This window comes from Oreochromis niloticus, linkage group LG18 (genome assembly GCF_001858045.2).
Source record: "Oreochromis niloticus isolate F11D_XX linkage group LG18, O_niloticus_UMD_NMBU, whole genome shotgun sequence".
In the NCBI taxonomy this organism is placed as follows: domain Eukaryota; kingdom Metazoa; phylum Chordata; class Actinopteri; order Cichliformes; family Cichlidae; genus Oreochromis; species Oreochromis niloticus.
This window is the reverse complement of record NC_031982.2, coordinates 18,785,384-18,808,626: the sequence shown is the minus strand read 5'-3', so window position 1 is coordinate 18,808,626 and position 23,243 is coordinate 18,785,384. Positions and strand designations below refer to the sequence as shown.

General features: G+C 42.3%; 1 protein-coding gene across 6 annotated transcripts in view; it reads right to left on the bottom strand.

Annotated features, from left to right (window-relative positions):
- Positions 1-23,243, bottom strand: part of agap3 (ArfGAP with GTPase domain, ankyrin repeat and PH domain 3) — a 119,800-nt gene that overhangs the window by 72,247 nt on the left and 24,310 nt on the right. For 2 of the 6 annotated variants that reach the window (XM_013270432.3, XM_013270429.3), the window contains exon 1: positions 176-2,266. The exons of 2 other annotated variants lie outside the window; for them this stretch is intronic. In XM_013270432.3, the coding sequence (XP_013125886.1) occupies positions 176-1,772 (1,597 nt within the window). In that variant the 5' untranslated portion in view covers positions 1,773-2,266. Of the gene's footprint in view, positions 1-175; positions 2,267-3,787; positions 3,927-23,243 lie in introns of those variants that run through there. 2 more of the 6 variants (XM_019348147.2, XM_005476422.4) reach the window with 2 other exon arrangements.

The following is a 23,243-nucleotide window of genomic DNA, read 5'->3' as shown; positions in this document are numbered from 1 at the left end:
TTTTGAATGCCATCCAAACTCACAATTCCCCCACATGTTTTCCATTTGCTTGTCCTAAAAAAAAGTGCACTTCCTTATTTCTCTTGAGCTGTAACTTTCTGTGCAGTGAGCAAGAGGGGGTATATAAAATGGAGCACTGAGCTGGGAAATAAATCAGCAGTCTTGCAGGTCTTACCTTGACCTTTTTGGGAGTCAGTGCCTGCCAGAGTCTCTATGGTGACAGGCTGTGACTTATTATTCCCAGTCTGGGGATATTGACCACTGTCTTTGCTTTGGGACTGCTGAATTTCACTTTTGCCACTGCTTGGCTGGTCTTTCCTCCTGAAACGGTTTGCTATGAGCTGCCATATACTTGGTTCTTCCTGAACTGGTTTGGAAGTCAGTTTTGGTGGACAGAGGGGTACCTCCATTACCTTGACCTTCCCCCTGCTGTGATACTGAATGTACTGCATGCCTCCATCTTCCGTCTGATCACTGGAAGTTGAAATCTTTCTTCCTGTGAGGTACGAGAAGGGTTGAGGAGGCATCGTTACCTCTTCAGCAGTACTTTTAGTCTGAGAGTAGTCCTTTGACTCTACCCCAGAACCCAAATCCCTAGGACGAGTCCTCCTGATTCGCAGACTAAAACTCCGTCTTAAAGAGCTCAGTGTACTTTTTGAAGTATCAGATTTGTTGTTTTTGGGGGAAATTTTGGCATCTTTGTCATTTTGCTTTTCCTTGTTCTTCTCTTGTGATGTTTTGCCAAACAGTTTCCATCGTAAGCCTCCTTTGAAAAATCCCTCTCCTTCGCCACCTCTGTGGCTGCCACTCCTCTCGCTGTTTATCTCATCATCAGAGCCCCTCTTTTTTAGTTCCAGTACTGTCATACTGACGGGCCTGGGCTTCCAGCTCCTCTGGCGGACCCTAAGTTTCACCTCCGCAGGGCCCGATGGCCGTTGAGCCACAACAGGATTGAGGCCATCCACTGCTCTTAGCTCAGCCTTCCTGCTCCTGTGCTGGTGGCTGTCTAAACTTCCTGTCCATTTGAAGGATTCCTGGGCTTGGGGCTCTGGCAGAACTGCGACTGCACCTGGAAGCATGCAAACGCTCCTCGGCCTCAGCAGCCGTCGTTCTTGTTCGGGCTGACGATCTCTTTGGACCTTGACCGGACCGTCATACATGCTCATCGTCCTTCTGCCGAGCAGGGCTTCATCCTGATGTGACCTTCGTAGCAGGGCCCAAGGCAGAGACCTTCTTCCTGGTGCACGGTCATGATTCCCATGAACAAGTCCTTTAGCCTGGATGGTGGCAGAGCACGATGTTGAGCTCTGAACGAGCTGCTCCTTGGCGTCTGGTTGAGCTGTTAGCTCTACAACGTCTCTGTGTTGTTGTGAGGAGTTTCTTGTGTATTTTGAAGGTGGTTTAAAAAACTTGTCTGTCTTCATTTTTCCCGCAATCACCTCCTCCAACTCCTCCTCATCCTCCTCCACCACTACCTCCTCTCTATGCCTCCCGGCACTACTCAGGGAGAGCCACCTGCTGAGCTCGTGTTGTGCCTTGCCCAACCTCGGGCTTTTCTCCATTTGGACTATACAAGTCATCTCTCCATTTGGCTGACAATTCCCAACCAGGGTGTGAGTGACCTGGCCCATTTCCAGCTCTGACACCGGCGCATCTGTATGTGTTTCTTTCAAGATTACAGAGACGTGGTATACAGTTATCTCCCGCTGCTGCTGTTCTATAGCTGTACTCCTTGGGGTCGCATCCACGGTCCCACTGCTAAGGAAAAGCATCACACTTCATTCAGACCCATTCACACAATCATCCTCATTAACACACTGAAACCAGTGTGTTACATTCTGCCAGAGAGTTGAGATTCAGCTCATGAAGTCCTTCATTTGAAGACTAAATTCCTCTGCCAGGTATAATCTTTCACCTTTGACATGAGGAAAGAAAAAAAAAGAAAACTTCAAACAAGTTAGTTCAAAGCCTCGCTGCCACCTGCATCCTCTGGCTCCTTTCCTCAGTAGAATCACACAGGCATTTAGGTGGTAGCTGCTTTTTGCTCCGCTCTATTCTACCTGTCTCGAGCAAGTAGATGCACAGAAGAAAAACAAAACTTGAACTGCTGATTTTGCAACAAAGGCATATCTGTAACAGACACAAAAGTTACAGCTCAAAAAAACTGAATCATCCTTCTTCTTTGGCAAGTTACAAACTGCGAGCAATCCCTGTTGTTGGCGGTGCAGAGAAACCCCTTAATCTCTGAGCTCTTGCCATGTAGAGCATGAGGGAGTGTGTCTCTGTTTGAACTTTCAGCTGCCTTCCAACCCCCGGGACACATGGAAAACAAGGAGTGGATCCCAAGGACACTGAACACGCCCTCATGATTTCACCAGAGTTGCTAACAGCCCCCGGAGGTATAAACAGACAAAAGTGAACACATAAGATTGAGATAAGACTCTGCTGATTACACACTGATATATACAGACTACAATCCACAAGAAACAGCCATAAGTGGGCATTTTACTTGGGTTGACCAATGGCAGAAGAAAAGAATAAACTATAAACTTTCTCATATTTATTTAGACACTTGACTGATTCACCTAAACACATCAGTTTTGGGGATATGCTGCTTAGGTTTTAATCACTTTTACAGGGACGCAGAAGTCAAAATGTCTCCCCCCCTCCAGGATCTATGAGAATACTAATGCAGCACAGCCATGGAGTAACATGGGAGTACCCACACAACCACACACCAACCTTCCAGTGGCTCCCACTATACAGCCTACACTCAGTGGGAGAGCTTAGCTTAATTCCAAGATTGGCTGACAGCTATTTTTGTTGAGGAACTTATTCTTTTTAAAGCACTAATGGTTACCGTGGCAGAAATCAGTACATTGGGCATTATGTAAAATGGCATTCTCTGAATCTAAACATAATTACACATTCACTGCGTGGGCAGTCCTGCATCTAACTTCATTGAGAAAATTAGCACATCGAATGCTGGCATTCGATTAAATGCAGAGAATAAAAAGACTGAGCAGCCTTTACGTGTCCTATTCAATCTTCTCGTGCATTAGTGCAGCGTAATGGGTAGAGCTCATTTAGACAGCCATGCACCACAAAGAATCAAGGCAGATTTTACCCCCACAACTCTGCAGCACCCAGTGTGGTTAAGACTGGAACACTGCCCCTTTGTGGTCAACAAGAGAAAGCACAGTGGAAGGGAAAATGTTCACTGTACTGGCATGCACTGTTATCGGCTGGATAACCATTCAAAGCTGGTGTGATTTGCCTGGACAAAAAACATATATCTAAAACAGATGCATAATCAGAATTTAGCAACACTGCTTATGAGAAAAGAAGAATAACAACAAGTGGCCATTCCTTGAGTGCATCACTGTGGGGAAACCAGAATAACCGGGAGGCAGAAAGTTATACAACCCAACTGCTGCAGTTTGTGCCAAAAGCTAAATCTCAACAGCATTTGACTTGAACTGATTTTGTTTTTTCGTAACGACTCCCTAACGTCCTCCAATTGCTATTGCCGTTCTGTGCCATCTACAGTAAGTGTGAGTAAATTCCTGATATTTGAAGTGTTTCTTGGCACATTTCTTTCTCCCTTATGTCTCTTTATCAACTGACTCAGCGGTGTTAGAATGAAAACAATCAAAAGCATTTTAGATATTGTTACAGGAAACTCTAACCAAGCGCGTGCACCGTCAGAAAAATCTGAAGTGAGCGAGTACAACAGCAAAGCTGAATCCCATATCAGGCTGTCAGAGGTTGTAATTTCGGCATTTACCTGTGTCTAGGAAGCAGGGGTTTGAAAGGATGTGGGTCTCATCATCGAGTAAACAGTCCTTTTCACTCCACTGGATATCATGCCGGTGTCGAGTTTGCTTGCGACTCCCGAAGCAAGTCAACATATTCTAGCTATAACCTCAGAGAGACTTTTCCGAGATATAACTAAAAAGAAACAAAATATTTAGGTGCCTGAATCCACATTCAGATTATTCATCATCTTTGATTCATTGCGCCACTCCTGGGTTTTTATCTTCCTTTGCTTCTTTCAGACATTTCAGTTAACATCTGCAGCTCAGTTAGTCCCCAGTTTTTTTTCTGTCCAGCATAGAAACCAAAAAAAACTATTTTGTCATTTCTGGCATGCACTCCATGCAAGGCTGATATTGTGGTAACAAGCAGAAGCCGGAGCAGCTACTGGACAGCCCGAGGAGGCGGCCCGGAAAGGCCATGCGGTATCGCTCCCTTTGAGTCCTTTCCTTAATGCAGGTGTTGGTTAGCAGGGTCCTACATAGGAAGTCCTGATAGGATTAAAGTTAATCCACTATCCTGTTGTCTTTGTTGTGGTCCGGTCCAAAGGAAACCTGTGCTGCGGTAAATCCTGGGATTTCAAAGTGCTGACCAGGTAACAGAGCCTCTCTTGTGTTCAACCCTGTCCTGCAGCTAAATATTTCTCCCTCTTGAAACTGTATCTTGATGGAAGGTGGAAGGAAAACCTTTTCTGAAAAACTGGATTGGCATGTTCTGAGGTTTCGGAATTACCCTCTGCGTCTGTATCTCCCTGTGTGGATGTGTACACATCTGCCTGATTGTAAGCGGAGGTCATACTGTGTGTGTTGGCCGTTTATCTCATTTCTGTGCGTCACCTTGTCAAACACAGGCGTAGCTGTTTTGCCAACACCCCGACCTGAGTTTCTCTTTCAATTTTTCTTAGGCTACATTTCTTAGTCGTTCAGCAACAGAAAGGTACGCTCTGTGCTTTTGCAAGACAATTTTCTCGCCATGCGATTATTATCTCACCTATAAGCTACGTCTGGAATCTTTCTTTGTCAGGTTAATATCCCAAAACCCCTTTGTACTTTTCCAGCATCCCATAAGACGACATTATATTTTAAATGTGTCACAAATACAGTGTGCACATCATCTCTACAGTACTTTCATTTTTGTTATTATGGGGGCATCAGAATTTAATTCAAAGCAGGCATCATTATATAATTTGACTGGACAATCTCGTCAAATCCCTAATTAGACGGCCTGTTGGGGGTTTTCGCCTTCACTTTCTAATCGAATTCAATCAGGGCTTTTGCCATTCAGCAGTATTTCTCTTCATATTAGATCTTTTGACACAATATACCACATTTCCAGTGGGGGGCAGTCACGTCGCTAAGGAATTGCATCCTAATTATAACATTATATCAGTTACATTAAAATAACATAAAGTATTTCATAATGCAAAAAAAAACTTTCAAAACTAAGAAGCTTCACTCAGATTGGTCTCTGTGGTCCCCTGCTGTAAGCCCGGGGTAACTAAGAGGCTGAATTGGGAATGCTTTTTTTTTTTTTACAGCAACATCAATTATCTGGAAGACTCAAGCAGTTTTGGGGCTTGCGATGATGTCTGGATACCCATTAGCCGGAAACACACACAGACTCACACACACATAACGGAAATGTCTCAACATAAGACACAGCAGACAGTCAGAACTAGTGTGTTTATATAAGACGCAGACACTATGTGCGACAAACACTGGTGTTGTCTAGCAGATTGCATGATGCATTCAAGCCACATGAGTAAAGCTTACTAACCCCTCGTCAGTATTAGAACATGAGTCAGTGTGAGGAAGACGACCGCGTACATATGTAAACTCCTTGGCGGAGACGGTTTGCTTCCTCCGGCAAACAGGGTGACAGGAAGAGAAACTGAAGGCGGCCTCCTGACTTATTATAATTAGCACTCGGCAGGTAGGAGGCTGTAGCCCAACTCTTCTCGAATATGGTTTTTTGCTGACCTCATTCACACATCAGCACAGCTCAAGCCTCAGGCATCCGGTATTCTCCAGCATTACGTATGAGGGGAGAAAGGAGGGAAAAAAAAGAAACACGGGTGTTGTTTGCTTTCTAAAAAACACAAATATATTTATTCAGAACTTTTCAAAGTGAGCTCTGCATGACAAATCGGTGGCAAAGTTTGCCACAGTGACTAACAAGCTTTAATGAGAACAAAAATGTTCATGACTTTTCATAGGTGTTGATGTCACGCTTTAAATATAGCCTCGTGTGAACATGTGAATGTAATATATTGCTCAGGAAGCGCAGCATGGAGAAACAGGAGAAAATTATTCAGAGCTATCAGAAATACCCCTTGATTGAAGAGATGTTTGCCCTCACTGGAGAGAGTCGGGTACTGTGATTATCATCATCATCATCATCATCATCACAGACGAAACACAGGAGCTCGGAATTTCTAATTGACCCCATGCAAGACTGCCTGAGGCTCTAGTAACAAATGAATCCTGGTGGCATCTTCTGGATTTCAGAAAACTGGAAGAAAAAATGCTGTGCTCTTTTGATAGAGAAAAGGGAGAAGGTTGGGGTGTAGTTTGGGTTAATACAAAAAAAATTCTCAGAGCACTCCTCAGAATAACGCCTTCACTGGACACTTTATTAGGTACACCTCACAAGTAGAGAGGACTCCTGTTTGCCTTCAGAACTGCTTTAATTCTTCACAGCATAAATCCTGGAAACACCAGACATTCTGATTATATCAACATGATAGCTTCCCACAGTTGCTTCAGATTTGTCAGTTGAACATCCCAAAGATGCTCCATTGGCTTGAGATCTGATGTCTGTGGAGGCCATTTGAGTACATCGAACTCATCGTTATGTTCAAGAAACTTGTTTGAGATGACTTGAGCTGTGTGACACTGCGTGTTATCCTGACCAGAAGCAGCCATGAGAAAATGGGTACACTGTGGTCATAAAGGGATGGACATGATCAGCAACAATACTCAGGTAGACTGTGGTGGTTAAACGATGCTCATTTGGTACAAAGGGGCCAAAAGTGCATCAGGAAAATATCCCCATACCATTACACCACCAGCCTGAACCATCGATACAAAGCAGGATGGATCCATGCTTTCATGCTGTTTACACCAAATTCTGACCCTACCATCTGAATGACACAATGAGACTCATCAGGCCAGACAACAAATTTGTAATCTGTCATTTTCCAATTTTGGTGAGCCCATGTAAGCTGTTGCCTCAGTTTCCTATTCTTTGCTGACAGAAGTGGAACCCGTGTGGCTTCCTTCAAGATCTTAGTGATAACTGTATTCAAATCAGCTTAGCTGAAGCTTTAGCATTTAAACGTAACATGCTGCCAGTTGTTCTGGTTCAGAAAAAAGAAAAAAAGGATTGAACATGGCAAGATTGGTTGGAACAGTTTCCAAGCGACCACTTATTTAAAAAAAATATAAGGCTGAACAAGGATTTATTAAAATATGGGAAACTTAATGTTCATAACACCAATTCTAATCTTTAATAAAATTGAATGATTGCATTTTAAACTATGTAGCTCATTAAGCGTATACACAGGGGAGACAAAGCATGTAAACCTGACTTGAACTCTGTGCCTGTAATGTCAATCTGTAATATTACAAAAGCAGAAACCAGAAATGCAGTACATAGTGACTGAAGTCAACTGTCTTTAAATTCCCTGGCTGACTGTCAAATAAACCAACCCATTAATTGTCTGTGTTTAAAATCTAGGCTTTACCTCAGTGATCATGAAAACAAGATTTTAGCTGGCAAGAATGTGTCAGTAAAAACAAGCAATTTTGTCGGTTTTAACCTGGAGCTTTAGGTGGGGATGAGAAATGAGAACAGGTTCCAAATTGCCCAGTCCTTCAGAAATATGTCCTTCCAAGCTTATCAACTCCTTTAATTATCACTGGCATGATTTCCAGACAGTTGCATATTGCAAAATAATGATGCCAAACTCAGAGCAGTCAGTTTTCACACAGCTGCACGTCTTTCTTTCTACTCTGTTTCCACGCTGTATTTAGATCTGGAGATAATAACAGTTGTGCTAACACTAAAAAACCCCTCTGTAGACCCAATTTTGCTCTACACAGACCAGGAGTCAGTAGGGCAACTGGGGGAGAAAATGGGAACTATATCAATAACATCTCATATATATAACCATTACTGGCTATACAAAATTCACTACTATATGAGATTTACAGAGCAATCAAATAAACTGGAAAGCAATCAGGAGAAAATACAGCCTTGAGATCACAAGAATCAGTATCCGGGGAGGGTATGGGGGGATTTATTCAAGCATGAGTGAAAATGAAAACCAGTAATCATAGTGTAACTGTTATTTTTAAGATTTCTTTGGTGCATGCTCTCACATTCTTTTAGTACAACAGATTTTCACCCAAGTATTTCCTGATTATGCCACTCTTGCACAAGGACAAGTAAGCGAAACCAAAAAATTAAATGAAAAAAATCTGTCCCTCGAATTAATTATTGCCTTAAGTGTCTGCAGGATGGGGGAATTACTCTGGAGCAAGTTGTTCCTAGTGTGAATATTCAGGTCTCTGTGTGGCACATTCAGCACTCGGTGGCTTCCCTCAAAAACCACAAATAAGATCTGCAAATCCTCAACAAACATCTGCAGAACATCTAATAAAGCCCACAAAGAAACACAGGTGAATACTGCATACAGCTGAGGACTAAAACAACGTGTTCCTCCCCTAAAAAAATATTGTGCAACAGTATTTATTCCCAAGTGACAATCAGCCAAGGACACAATGTAAACAAACAGTTTGAGAGGGATATAAGCCGATCTGTGCATGTAAAAACACACGTACCACCGGGCACAAGAAAAATATATATATATATATGTATGCAAACAAGCGCTTCACCCAGGTGATTACACAGTGCTGCTAATTACACAATGACCTGCCAATTTTGAAAAAGACATAAATTTACCAGACCACTTTCACCCCACCACTCCTCTTTTTCCCACATCGACGCTGAATTAATATCTGCAAATGAATTAAGTCAGAAGAATCACACACAGAAGGGGCTACAGACAGCGAGGAAAGTTTATGATAATTATGCTTGCAGTAGTGGTATTGAGCGTGGGTGGAGAGCTTTTTAAAATTCAGCTGCACTAGCGACGAGCATACGTCACCATTGCTCCACTGCAGAGAAAATGATAGGTTCGAGGATGTCTGTGGGAGGCTGTGAAAAAATTCCAGACGCTTCTGTCTCTAAAATTCAGGTTTTGAGAGCGAGCGCTTGTGCATTTGTATAGCGCGTGCGTGAGAGAACGACGGAGACAGAGAACGCAACGAGATTGAATGGGGGAGAGAGAGAGAGAGAGGGACGGTGACAAGAGTGTGTATTAGTTGCGTAACCTAAGCTGTATAAGCCCTAATTAAAATGTTTGACATCCGAGCTGCTCACTGCTAATTTTCTTGTTCCCTTTGACAGAAAATAAAACAGTACCAGGGATCAGTGTTTGTTTGCTGTGTGTTTATGTTTTGTATCTGCAAGTCTACTGTATGTGCATGGGGGCATGAATAGGCGGGAGACTTGACTTTTTGACTTTCGTGTCATGTAATCATCACAGCCGCCCCTGCCAGCTAATATATTACTGGCCGTGTGATGCCACAGGGAGTAATTCACTGTGCAGAAAAGATGAGGTTTGCACACTTGGCAGCAGAGAATGGAACAAGTGCGTGCAGGAAAGGTCAGCCTGGAATTCACTAACTGGGCATGGGCAGGGAAACACGGAGGCAACATACTGGTTTGCAGAAGATGACAAAATGACCACTAAGAGGACGTAAGAGGAAGCTGTAGAGAGATGCACAGTTTTTTTGTTTGTTTTTTTGTTGGGTTTTTTTTATTTTACAGGCAGATCTGTGTGGGCTGGTGGCTCCCAGTCCTCCTCCTCTACACATTAGTTTGCAAACCCCCGCTTACTTCTGGTATCGTCTTTTCAAACTTGCCTTCAAACTCGCTTTTATCTAATAGCTTTGATGTGCTATTGCACATATTGTGTAATCTTTATTGAAATGTGCAAGCAGCAGCAATATAAGCATTATTTTTGAGTGTTATTACATAAAGGCGATCCTCAGTGATCTTTTTCGCGAAGCTGATAAGAGATATGCTCGCTTTTAGTGAATTAATCCACTCAAAATAGCGAGCAGCGATGGCTAGGATGTGCAATAATTCGCTGACATCTGTGTGAGCTAAACTGTTGCTTAATAAAAAGAGGTCAGAGGTAGGGCACGGTTTGTGAGAAGCAATTTAAACAGAAAGAAATCCTTTTAATCAAGCTGTGTGGTCTTTTTTTTTTTAACTTGGAGTCGGACTATATTTGGATCATCACTGGATCATCTTTTCCCCTCAGTTTTTTTTTCTTTTTCTACTAGCAGCAAAATGTAATTTGTCATGCACCATCTGGCTTTCAGCTTCATTCTTGTATCTCACTGGCATCCTGTTGCAGCAACCCTGCAGTTGGAAAAATAAATGGAGCAGCCAATCGCAGCTGTCATCTTGCTAAAGCACAGTAAAGCAACTCTAAACTATTAGGAGACTTTTACTTTAGTTCCGATTGCAATATAACCATTTTCTTTATCTTTCCATCTTCACAGGCTAGTAATTGTGCAAAATACGTAAGTGGGCCATATATCTTTCTGCTGCGTTACCACAGAATCTACAGTATATTGTCTGATTCTGTCGAGTCTTTTCACTCCTTTTCAAGGTTTTTCTTCCTGTGCTGTTCCAAAAAGAGGGCCAAGAATAGCGACACATTCGGGCACAAGCTCCCATGTAATTTCCCACGCCTTTTGTCTCCGCTCCTGTGCCGCCCATGCATGCTGAAACAATAAGCTGGGAGCTTCGTTATGAAGCTGACAACAGCGCCTTTAAAAAAATTCGTTAATTTTAAAAATACAACAACAACCAAGTCAGGAGGGGTACAGTCATTCCTACAAGTGACCCGTCCTCATGCACGCCTGTGGAGCAGCTAATAGGGGCATTTATTTGTTTTGAATTAAGTTCATGAACCCCAGGTTTGCAAAATAAAAGCTGCATGTGAATAGCTTCGGTGCTGCTGGCTTACAGCACAGTTACGCAATTTGTTTTCAACAGATAACGGCTCCAGAATTCTGACGCACCGTCGATTTCTGCATTCAGTGTGGGATTAATTGTTGTTATGTTCGCCTAACTAGCGTATCTGTGACTGATGAGAATCTCATATCTTCAGCCTGTGGAAAAGCCACAGGAGACAAACTTCTACAGGTGACTGAAAATTAATTCCCACTTCAGCGGCTCCAGTTTAATGGCACTCAGTCCAGTGAACGCCATTGTAACATGCTTACTAACATCCATCAGAGGCAGATTGTGGGTTTTCCAGAAAACATTCACTTACAATATCTAGATATCAAAAAAACCCACCAAACTGACAGATAACGATTCCCATTCTGCAACTTCCACAGGCCCGGCGTCTCTCCAAGGCATCAAAAGTGGCACTTTAGCATGAAATTGAATAACCTGAAAGTCATTTACAGTAAACGTTTTGAACCTCTATCAGAAATGACAGACATTCAGTATTGCGGAGGAGAACGCGTCCTCACCCAGACAGCCAGACACAGAGGCTTAGTTCCAGCTCAGTTGCTATCTACAGTGGCTGAATGACAGAGAAGCCAAGGACACCAGTGAAAACATCTGTATCGTAATTGGTGAAGTTTCGTGACAGCTCTATTAGTGCAAGTCAATATGGAGCTGTGCATCTCCTTGTGACATTTTTAGGTGCCCTTAACATAATGGCATATCATCCTGTCCCCAACAGGTACACTGGAGGAGGAAACACTTCGCCGCGCTATTTGCTTCTGTCCAGCATGGTGTGGGCACGAGCAGCAGGCCGAGATGAATCACAAAACCCGACCTGATTAGACTTGACATGGAGACACTGAGTAATGGTGCCCAACCAGTGTTTCCTGCAATTTGGCTCTCCAAAAAACCGAGGCCTGCTGGAAGGCTTTTGTTATAATGGAAGCCAAATCTGAAAATGGCAGGAGAGTAATGGACTAGCTAGGACACGCACAACAGCTTTGCTTAATCACAGAAACAACGGTAATATGTCGCACACACATAAGCTCAGCACTTTTCCCCCCGTTTGTCAACTTCTGACGATTCTCATGACCGCAGCGAGCTCGATGTGACGCTTCTGTGCCTCCATCTGATGTTTTACCGCAGCGCCTTTGTCGGGTATTGACACAGACGAGGTGGAACAAAAACACGTAAAAGCTCAAACAAGAGACCTTTTAAAAATCACACTCAAATCAGCAAAACAGAAAGTGCACAGAAGCAGCAGTGATCAGTTTTTTTTTTATTACTTTGATTTTTTTTTTTTTAAGAGGGGCAAAAGGCTTGTGAGATATCATGTGAACAGACCTGCGGGCAAAATATAAAATGTACTTGGAATTTATATTAACTGATCACACTTCTTCGGGCTTACATCCAAACCAAAGATTGGATTCTTTAAAATGCTGACAAGTGGTCTTTATTAGACATGGGGGACTTCTCTCTTCTGGATGTGTCACAATCTAGTCAGTTTAATGGAGGAACATACTGTAGCTGCTGTACCAAAGAGATTAATTTAATAACTTCTGCAGCTCTGTGGAGAGTGTCCAGGCAGACAGCTGCCACAGAAGTACAGTTGAGACCTTGAAGCAAACATCCATGGGAATGATGCAGTCATCATCTCTCCACTTTCACTGATGAGACGTCAACCTCGTCTTCTTCGCCGAGCCAGACTGCTTCTGACGCTAGGCTTAGCCTGCCCTAATATCAGTAACTGAGCCATTTGCTGAAAATTTTAGCGCCCTCTCACCTGTAACAAATTATTAAAAGCCAAGAAAATTGCATCTAAATTGCGATAAATGGCCATTTAATGAGCAAGAGTGAACAATGTTGCACTTGAGATGCCGATCTACCCCATTTTAAACATTTCATTTTCCAGAGGCCTCTTGAATCCATTTAACAGAAAGCACCTTGTATGCAGAGCATGTACAGTGTGCATTATTATTCAACACTATGGCCTCATTGAGATTTGAAGTGTCATAACCTCCTACACCTCCAATCCATGCTAACTTTTCAGCAATTGATTTTTTTTCCTTGCCACTAAGGTTTAATGTGTTTCAATATGATAAACACACTGCCACACATACACACTCCACACGCACGCCGCATCTTCCTTTGTGTACTCCAAAGTGAAATAAGCAGGCTAATGAGCTGTGAATTTTAGGTTTAGGCTACAGGAACACAATCCTCAGCAGCAGAAATGACACAAGAATGTGATCTCCTTCTGGTTCTTCTCTTCCTCCTCCTCCTCCTCCTCCTCTCTCCTTCTGCATCTCTTCATCCTTAACTCAGTCCTATCCGCCCACAACCCTCCATCCCCCCCTTGTGCTTGCTGAACACTGCATCAGCAGAGTCCCTAGCAGAAGGGAGACCTGTTCTTTAACTGGACCATTACGAATACCTGCTACCTCAAACCCTCCAAGATGCATCAGCCTCATCCACACTTCTGGGAAGATGCAGCTCTTTAATGCGATTCTCTGTTATGCAATCCTGCGTGATAAATAACTGCAGACACTCTGAGATTAATGAAATTCAGGGGAAGCCCCCCCACACCACCCGACACAACCACACACACACAGCCTGATCTCCAGTACTAGCAGAAGATGACGGCTCTGCTATTTTTACTCAGGCATCTCCATAGGTAGTTTCTGAGGTCACATGGCGGCCCACCCCTAAGAGAAGCACACTGCTGCAGTGCACTATTTCTGGGCTACCAGCAGGAAGAATCAGGTATGAGAGAAACCTGCTGAAAGGTGTCATAGCACACCACTGTTTCAGGGCCGATGATGGAAAGCTACCACATGGTGCAAAAAAATAACAGAGATCCCAAGCCTCATTCCCTTCCTGTCTTACCTCTGCAGCAACAAAGGCAGTTTAAACAGTTGGGAGTCAAGGTCAGTGCTTGGGGATCAAAAGGTAAAGGCGCGTGAAGCCTGCTGTCGCTTTTCTCTGATAGGCCCTTTTGTCTGTACTGAGTCTGAACCGACTGCCTGGTCACTGCTGCTGCATGCCAATGAGATGAGCACAGCCGCAGTGTCAGGTTTTGCGCCTCTTCAGAGTGACAGCTGCAGGATGGCTGGCATATCACTCGCTTTTGCCTCATCTACAGTTTTGTTGTAAAGACACAGGGCTGGTAACGTTCAGAGAGCTGGTGAAGCTGGTCAGGAATAACAATAGAAAAAGAAGAGAAGGCAGCGAACTACTGAGTAGATGTGTACTGTTGCAGATATCGAAAACAGTGTGGTTTACTGTTAAATGCTAACTATTACTTCAGTCATATGCTATGCTTTTTTGGGGGGGTTGTCACTACTTCCTGTCCCTTTGGCTTGTGGCCACTTAAAAAGAAGCTATGGCTAATTGCAAAACCTTGTGACCAGCTGCTGTGTAGCAGTTGTGACCAGCTCAACAAGTGTTTGTCCCCATGCTGCCAATCACATCTGAGCCTAAAATTGTGTTTTTAATTTAATTTTAGGCCATGATTCTTGTATAAGATATATTCTTGTACAAGTTTCGAATAGAAAGCCTTGATTGTATGAGTCACTAACAGATTCTGTGACCCACTGTGGATAAATTGAGTGCAAAAAGACTGTTTCTTTGTTTCTTTCAGGCAAATTCCTGTCGAAGACATAAGCAAACTAAAAAGCATGCAGTCTTGGAATTTGGGACATTTGAGGAAATGATGCAACAGGAAAGAAAACATACTCAAAATTAAATGAGCTCCACTGAAATTATTATAAGCTACAGCACAAAAAACAGGTTTTCCCAAGGAGTGCGTAACAAACAAGTCCACATCCTTTGATGTTCTTTCTTTGTTGGTATGTAGTCAGGCACGCTGACGCAGACTACCTAATGGAAAGAGCACCATCAAACAGATGATTAAAGCACCTGAAAGCCAATAAAACTGCTGACGCTCTAATAGAAGACAAGCTGAAAGTGTGCGTGTTCATATCAGTTGTGGCAAGTGAATGAAAAGAACGATGGTTTCCATTAACTGATGTGCATTTCATTGATGATCGGTAGAAACCACGCGGCCTTCAGCGTATTTCATCATTATCCAACCTCCCAGTGAACATCTACATGCACGCATGCAGGTGACATCACTGCTTTCATCTTGCACTGCCATCGAGTGATTATCTCTCACCTGGTGAGCACCTCGCCGCTGCTGTCAAAATGAATGATTATTTTAGTGATGGTCATTTTTATGTGCTACACCAAGGCACGGGGTGATCAGAGAGATTTAAAATTGATTTTATTGTTATGCATAAATTCAAGAAGTGATGATCTTGCGGGTTCAAAGCGGATTCATGAGTTTCTCATGAATCACCCTGACACAGTCCATTGCAGTCGCAAATTAAATTCCATCTATTCAAAGAATTATTTTGGCGTCCGGCGTGGAAATGATAAAAAACAAAGATACATAGTGCAATTAATGTAAATCAAAATCAGAATGGTGCGTATATGTGTGTGCGTGTTTGTGTGTGTGTGTGAGGGAATCAGCAGCACAGAAAATATTTACATGAACCAAGAAACTGTATATGGCGTCTATCTCTATGGTGCTCGAATGGCAAATCATCATCATCCTGTGTAAACTGTCTAAGGAGGTAAATACATGTTTGCACATGAAATACTTGACAGATAAGCAGCTGCTCTCGGGATTCAGTCTCATTTGTGCTGGCTTTCACTTTCTCTGTGCTAAGTAGACTTTGCTTTCAAAGCACACACTGAAAAAGTCATGACACACGCACATTCGGCATGAAACAAACACCACAGAGAATGCATTACTTGCACAGAGGCCGTACTTGCCGGCATCCTGTGGGGCACTGACCGCAAATAAACTCTCTTGACTATTCCGAAGTCTATTCTATTAATAAAAATATGTGGGAGAAGCGCTGCTAATTATCCTCTTTACATATAAACAGCTGCTCAGTGCACTGTAATTCTATCGGTGTGTCCATATCTCCTAATGGTCCGGCAATGACTCATGCTAGAACGCATCTACGCCTTATCCATCTATCAAAGTATTCATGAACCTCACTTTACTTGCATGTCAGGCGCCTTTACCCGTGTTAGGATTTGGATACTCTGACTTATTTTATGCCTTATCATCAGAGGAGACGGTCACATGATTCAGAGCTGCCGTGAAGACCATCAGCGGTGCAATGCCGTGAATGCTGTGAAGATGTAATGTTGTTTTAATTGATTTCTTCACTCTGTCTGTGCCTGTATGCCTTCTGACTTCTCAATGAGCATCTCAGCCATCAAAACGCACGGCGGCTCGAGGCAAAGTCAGCACAGTCATTTAAAGCTCCTGTCATAAATGCTGAATTACCAGAGAACACGGCTGAAAAACTTCCGGATCCGGAAAATTCTGGATTTCAGAATATTAAAAGGTTGGAAAAGGATGTTCCTATTCATTCAACCAACCAAACCTACATGGTAAAAAAGGCAATTTAGCCAGACGAGTGATAAAGGGAATTATTGTAACAGACTGGCCTTTTCTTTTTCTTCTTTTCTTTTTTTTTTTTTTTGAGGGGGGTACTCCATCGGCTGCTAGATCCAGAGATAATAACCCAAACACAATAATGCCTTTGCACTGCCTCTGGAGAAGGGACAGCTGCAGAGTAAATAAATGGCTAATCTGACTTTAGCCAACGACTGAGCGCAGCCTTGACACAATAAACGAAAGAGACTGATGTCAATCCCAGCATAAGCTCTGCCCACGTAGTGCGGGGCACAACACAACAGACACCCTCATTTTCTGCAAACCCCCCCGCCCCGGTGCTGGTGGGTAATACTGCTTGTTGCAGTGATTCTGCTGCAGTCTGGCTTCACTTTGTCCTTTATTTCTCTGTGAGATGAAATGTGAAAAGAGAGCTTTCACACCAAAGGTCAAAACCTGCCTCAGTTGTTGTGTATGTGGTGGCAGAGCCTCACCACAGGGGGTCACTGTTGCTATATAAAAACCAAATAGACTAGACAGACTATAATAAAAAATATATATATTTAAAGGCCCTTTTAACCCAGAGTGACAGGAGAAACAGAAAGAAACAAAGATCAGCTCTGACACACATTACATAATTTTTACTGCATGTGTGTAATAGGGTAAACCCATCTGAATCTACCTAAAAGAAATTCCAGATTCCTGTGCAGATATTTCAACTACTAGTTTACACATGCATGGGTGAGATATGTTAAATGTGTCCACACAACAGTGAAATCTGCCAGGTCGCGCTGACTGTGGTCAATCCACCACCAGTGTGCACTGAGAGGTTGGAAGACGGATATTACATAAGGAGCTCATCAGTGGGGTAGTGGCCCACGCACAATGCATCCTCAGTGGAATCTCTGTGTTGATCAGCCTCTCACTCAAAGTAAGAACAAAATGGCTGAGGTGACAGCCTGAGGGGGAAAAAAACAGTGCAGAGGCTAGAAATTCATATGAATAATTAGCTCCTAAAAAGAGGCTACTTAATGCAAATGACCTGGGCGGCTGTATGATTGAGGAGAAATGGCTGCTGACATCCCCATAAGCTAAATGTATTTATACAGACGAGATGCTATCAGGAGGGAATACTAATTAGGCTCTTACTGCAAACAAAAACAACACTCATGCACTGGAATAACAAATATACCCGTGAAAATAGCTGTTTTTTTCATGCTAAACCACTACCTGTCTTATAGCTAAGGGTATCATTTTGCAACACAACTGTAAATAAACACCAGAGTGGGGGTCAGTGGAGTCCTCGCTGCGGTTAGAGCGCACAGTAATGTGCAAACCACAAGACCTCTGACCTTTAATAGGGAGCTTTGAATTTCCATTCAGTGGTTTTTGCTGGAAACACTGCTGCATGCCTAGGTTGTCAACACTGAAAGTGGTGAGACTACTGCAAGGCAATTCAAGGCTGATTATTCTCCAGTGTGAGGATTTGTTGTTTTCATTGTCTCACTTTACAGTAAACCAGAGCTGCAAGTATTAGCTGATTACATAGCTTTTCAAACAATAGAAGACTCATTAGCTTTGCTAAATGTGTGTAATGTGTTGCCTGTGCTGCAAGTAGGTGATGATCTGATGCTTTTGTATATCATCTCTGAAGAGGTTTTAAATCACACGACTTCATTAGAGATCAATAGATTTCATTATTGCCAGGATAATCTTGACATTAGTTTGGAATATGGACCAGTAATCAAAAAGAGAAAATAAATAAGCATTTCTTATTCTATTTTCTAGGCCACATAGCTCAAGCTCATGACTAAAAAGTCTAATGTTAAGAGGCACAGTATGTGACTTTTTTAAAGCTGCATCCAGAGAACACAGCAATCCAAAAAAAAAAAAAAAAAAATCAAGAGGGGAGGGAGTCCCCATGATTGTGCCATTTTCACAAACAGCTGTTGTGGGATACAAAGGCAAAGGTGTGGACTCCCAGCATGCCGCGCTGCCGTGACCTTCCTCATTTCGCTGCAGATGGACGCGGGTCGACACCACTGTTGGATGATCAGCTCTGCTTTAAGCCCCCGTGCTGCATGTGCTGTGTGCCAATCGTCTGCCTCCGCTCTCGCCGGCCCACAAACCCCTATTGACTCCACGCCCACTTGCCCATCCATCGCACAGGCAACCAGTTGCCTAGGCAACCTCAAAGCCCTCGTGCCTGTTTAAGTGTCAAGACAAATTCTGTTTTACATTTTACTTGCACAACACTTCATTTTTCATTCATCCGTTCATTCATGATTTTATTTCCACATCTGCCTGTCGCTTTTTGTAAGCAAAACCTGGTGCTCAGACTTTAACCCCACAGCATCCTCATAAAAGTGAAAGAATTTTTGAAACAGCCAATTAGATGCTGACTTATATCAGTCTTGAGATGACAAGAACTAAAAAAAAAAAAGTGGCAGCCTTTAGTCTTTACAAAGTAGGCCATGAGCAGCGAAAAAAATTGATTAAGATCATCTTCAAATAGCTCACATGGATGAGTATAATCTGAATTCCAATTACTATGTGCTTGTTTCCATCAAAGCAATTATTATATGTGCAAAAATGAAGCTGGAGTGAAACACAGCCAAAGTCATGATCAAAATCAATTATCAAACAAAACCAACTAAGCAGGCAGATATTGGCATAATTGCAGTTACATAACAGGAGTCTGATTTTTTTTTTCTTTTGAAAGAGGGCGTCTTATTGAGCTCTTAAGTATTGGAAATAAACCCACTCAAACTAAGAGTTTGCTGTAGACTATACAGTCTAACAACTTGCTGTAAAAAAAAATAAAATAAAGGAATTCTGCACCATTCCCAGTTAAAACAGTTCAATTCTTTCAGCTCCTAATTCATGTGGGAAAAATCACATTGCATCATATTTGAATGACTTAAGTCACATACAGAAGCAGAATGTCCTGGTTTAAATGTGACCCTGACATTGAGCACAATCTGTGCAAGTTTGTAATTAGTACTTCTTGTCAATTGTTGATGGACAGATGATGGAGATGATGAGCTAAAAATATAAAGTAGCATCACAATGGTTCAGTTCCAATCTTAATGTTGCATTTAAACTGTGACTGTTCTGGATGTGTGACGTGACTTCTAAGAACTGTGTTAAGAGTTACCAAGAAAAGACCAAGAGTCCAATTAATCATGTCAGGCTCAGGTGTACAAATGTTCACATGTTGAATGCAGGAGCAATCCCATAAGGTTAAGTGTTAAAGAGCAAGGGAGCCAAAAGCTCATCGTCGTGACAATAGCGACCTTAATTTTTAACATGAACTAAAAATATCTAGATATCATTGCTACAGCAATGCCACACATTTACCTCCCCTTCCAACAACAAGACAACAAGACAAGCCCGGGCATGTCTGAGAGCAAGAGCTGTGTCGCACTGCCATTAAAATTTAATACCTAAAACGGGAGCTACTAAATATAATGCCGTGTAATTACTATTACTATTGCACTATAATGCTGCTGCTGCACGTGCTAGCATTTTGTTTCAATAGAGTCACACTTCAAATTATGTAACGCATCATCAATGACAGAAACTAATTGCAAAAGAAGGATGGAAAATACTCTTAATTTACTGACACTTATAAATGCTGCTGCAAGCATCAATAAAATGCACATTTTGATGAACTATCTTGATATAATATTTAGGCTACATCGCCCACAACTGAAAGCAAACAACTGAGTTCAGGGTACTCAGACAAAGCCGAGGCACCGTGTTTGCATAGTTCCAGATTACTTTAGTACATCAATAAAAATAAACAGTTTTTTTTTTTTTTTGACATTACAGCAAGAACAGTAAATAACAGTATAAAACCAAGATAATAGCACAGTACTGTATTGGATTATGATAGGTGCACAGTAAAATAACAGTTTAACACCAGAAAATCTAGCTGCCAGTGTTTTCCCATAATGCAATGGGGAATTACAGTATAATGCTTTCCATAAACTTGTACACATGATAAATGAGATTCTCTGGCTAGCTATTTAAATTTAAATGACCTTCTAATATCTAAAATCTAAGAACATTAAAAGAGTATTAGGTTAAATTTCCATTCACATTTAATCCACTCTGCTGCGATTTCTGCACAGTCACCCATCAACCAGCTCCCCACTGCAGCTTTTGCTCCACACCCAGTTTGACTGCTGTGCAGCCATCCAACTAATCAACACCATTTCCCCTCTCTCTATCAGAAACTAAAGTGTGTCAAGAAATTGGAAAAATGTCTTTCTGCTGTTTGACTTTGGGTGAGACCGAAAGAACAAAAGAACAGGCAGAAAAGATACACAATCACAAGCAACATTCAGCTCAGCCCAGCTGCAATTGCATTCATCAATGCCATCGCACTGTCAAGAGGGGCGTGACACACATAGAAAAACTCACTATGAGGCACATGCACAGGCAACCACACACAAAACCCCAACTACACACACACACACACACACACTGCTGGAGGCTGATGCTGTGCTCATCAGTGTCACTGTTGCTGAGCCCCTCGCTGAACAATTCACAGCAGGAGTGCAGACGATGGAAGAAAAAGGATGCTTACATAAAGGCGAACATAGAAACAAAGGCTTTATGGGATGCAAACATCCCCTGGCACGAACAAACAAAATATACAGCATGACAGAGAAAATCATGAACACTCTCAAACTAGAAATTGGCACACAAACACAGCATCGATTAAAAAACAAAAAAACAAAAAAAACTTCACATTCAAATTTTTCAAAATGAAATGAAATAGAATGGAAAGTCTGGCGATCCACCTTTTTCCCTAAACGTAGACATACTACAAAACAAAAACCACAAAATGGCGGTGCAACTATCGGCTCAACAATTGCACATCCACAGCCCTAAAGACAAACAAGCACCATTATCAAGACTGTCTCAGTGTTTCCATGGGTGCTGGATTTCTTTATTCCTCATTTCAAGTCTACATTCAACAGAGCACTGCTGTCATGCTCTGTACAGCCGCCCACGTTCAACCTTGCAGAGTGCGAGAGAGAGAGAGAGAGAGAGAGAGAGACAGAGGGAGAGAGAGAGAGACAGAGAGAGAGAGAGTAGGAGGGAGTACAGGAGAAAACCTTGCTTTCACAGTAAGACACCAACAATACATTATGGGAGGACAAACCATATTGCTCCATGCTGTTTTTCTTACAAACGACTACACGAACAAACAATACGCTCGCATATTGTACACATCGAAGGCGGCGTGCCAGGCCTTGATTACTATCGCCCCGTTTGAGCGGCTGAATAGAGCCAGAAGGAAAATACGCGAACTCTAAATGTGTTCACCAATAGGTTATGTTTATGTTTTGTTTTGGGGTTTTTTATATATATACAGAAGAGAACACGTTTGTCCTTCCTGAACTTCAGCAATTTTCTGGTTAATTAAATTAAAGGAAAAAGAAAACTCATTTTGTTTGAAATCCACTTTAACAGACTCAGGTACTGTTTATCCCTCAGGTCAGAACAACATTGATTTTCACGGGGGGAAAAGCGAACAACTCCAGCTTCCATGTTTTTCTAACATATCAATGCTCAAGAAACGCTGCTTTTCTGTCTAGACAGAATTCAAACTCAGAATACTGCAGCAAGATTATGAAATCTGTTTGTGAAACGCGGCTTTCATAATTAAGAAGCAGCAACGGGGGAAACAAAGTGCGGTCGTGTTATGCAAGGCTATTTATTTTCCATATTAAAAATCTTAAAAAATCATAAACTAGACTGATGGTGCAAATGGGGACGTGAACTGTAGCTGCTACTGATGATAACAGCAAGGTTACATTCTGGTTTAGAGGAGGAGCCATGCGCTAATTATCACCTTAATCAAAAACTAAAAGTATGCCTCCACCATCGAGTCAGCTTGCACTTTACATCCACATCTGTTCAGTCTTGACCTTTGACCTTTTTAGATATAAAATGTCAACAAATTGTCATTTTAGACTATTAGACATCTGTGTGAAATTTTTCTAACAATTAGCGGACAAATTCTGGAGCTGTGAGGTCACAGTGAGCAAATCAGTTCATGATTGAGTCCAAGTAAATTGATTTAGATATGCCAATCAACCTAAAATGCATGTCTTTGAAGAAACAAGAAACCCAATTAGCATGACAGAACTCACAAAATATGCAAACACTACACAAAAAGGCCCCACCCAGGCAGTGGATTAAAACCCGGGACTGTCTTGCTATGAGGGAACAGTCCTAACCAATGCACGACCGTAGGAACTGCGGGCCAGATAGGAGCAAACAGTGCTAAGCTACCATGTGCACGATTATGACTGAACACCTTCAAGTTCAAATCCTGCCTAGACGCAGTGATACTGTAGTGCTGTGGATCTTTATTTGTCTCAGACAGTCGATCCCGGAGAGTGACGTGTGCCTTTAGGGATGGCTAAACTGTGGTCTCGCTCTCTTAAATCTCGCACTCATGTTTAGAAAAGAATGCAACAACAGACCTTAATACAAAATGACATTTAGAAAAAAAAATCCCCCGATATGAAAACAGTTTAGGCTTTTTTAGTGTTTAAGGTCATCGCTGCCAGCAATCAAGTCTTCAGCATTTCCAAAATCAGTACAAACCGCTTACAGCAAAATCCTAGCAGTCTAAGTGAAATGGGAATCATGTTGGACTCGATCTGTATTATCATTTCAAGATCCCTCATGATTGTGACCCATATTACTGCAGGGGGAGGGAATCTATCAGAGGCAGTTCATCAGCGAGGATGAGCTCCTCTCGTGACTCATAGTCAAGGCCGCTCATTTATGAACACACAAACATTGGCACGGTCCCCCTGCCTCAAACGAC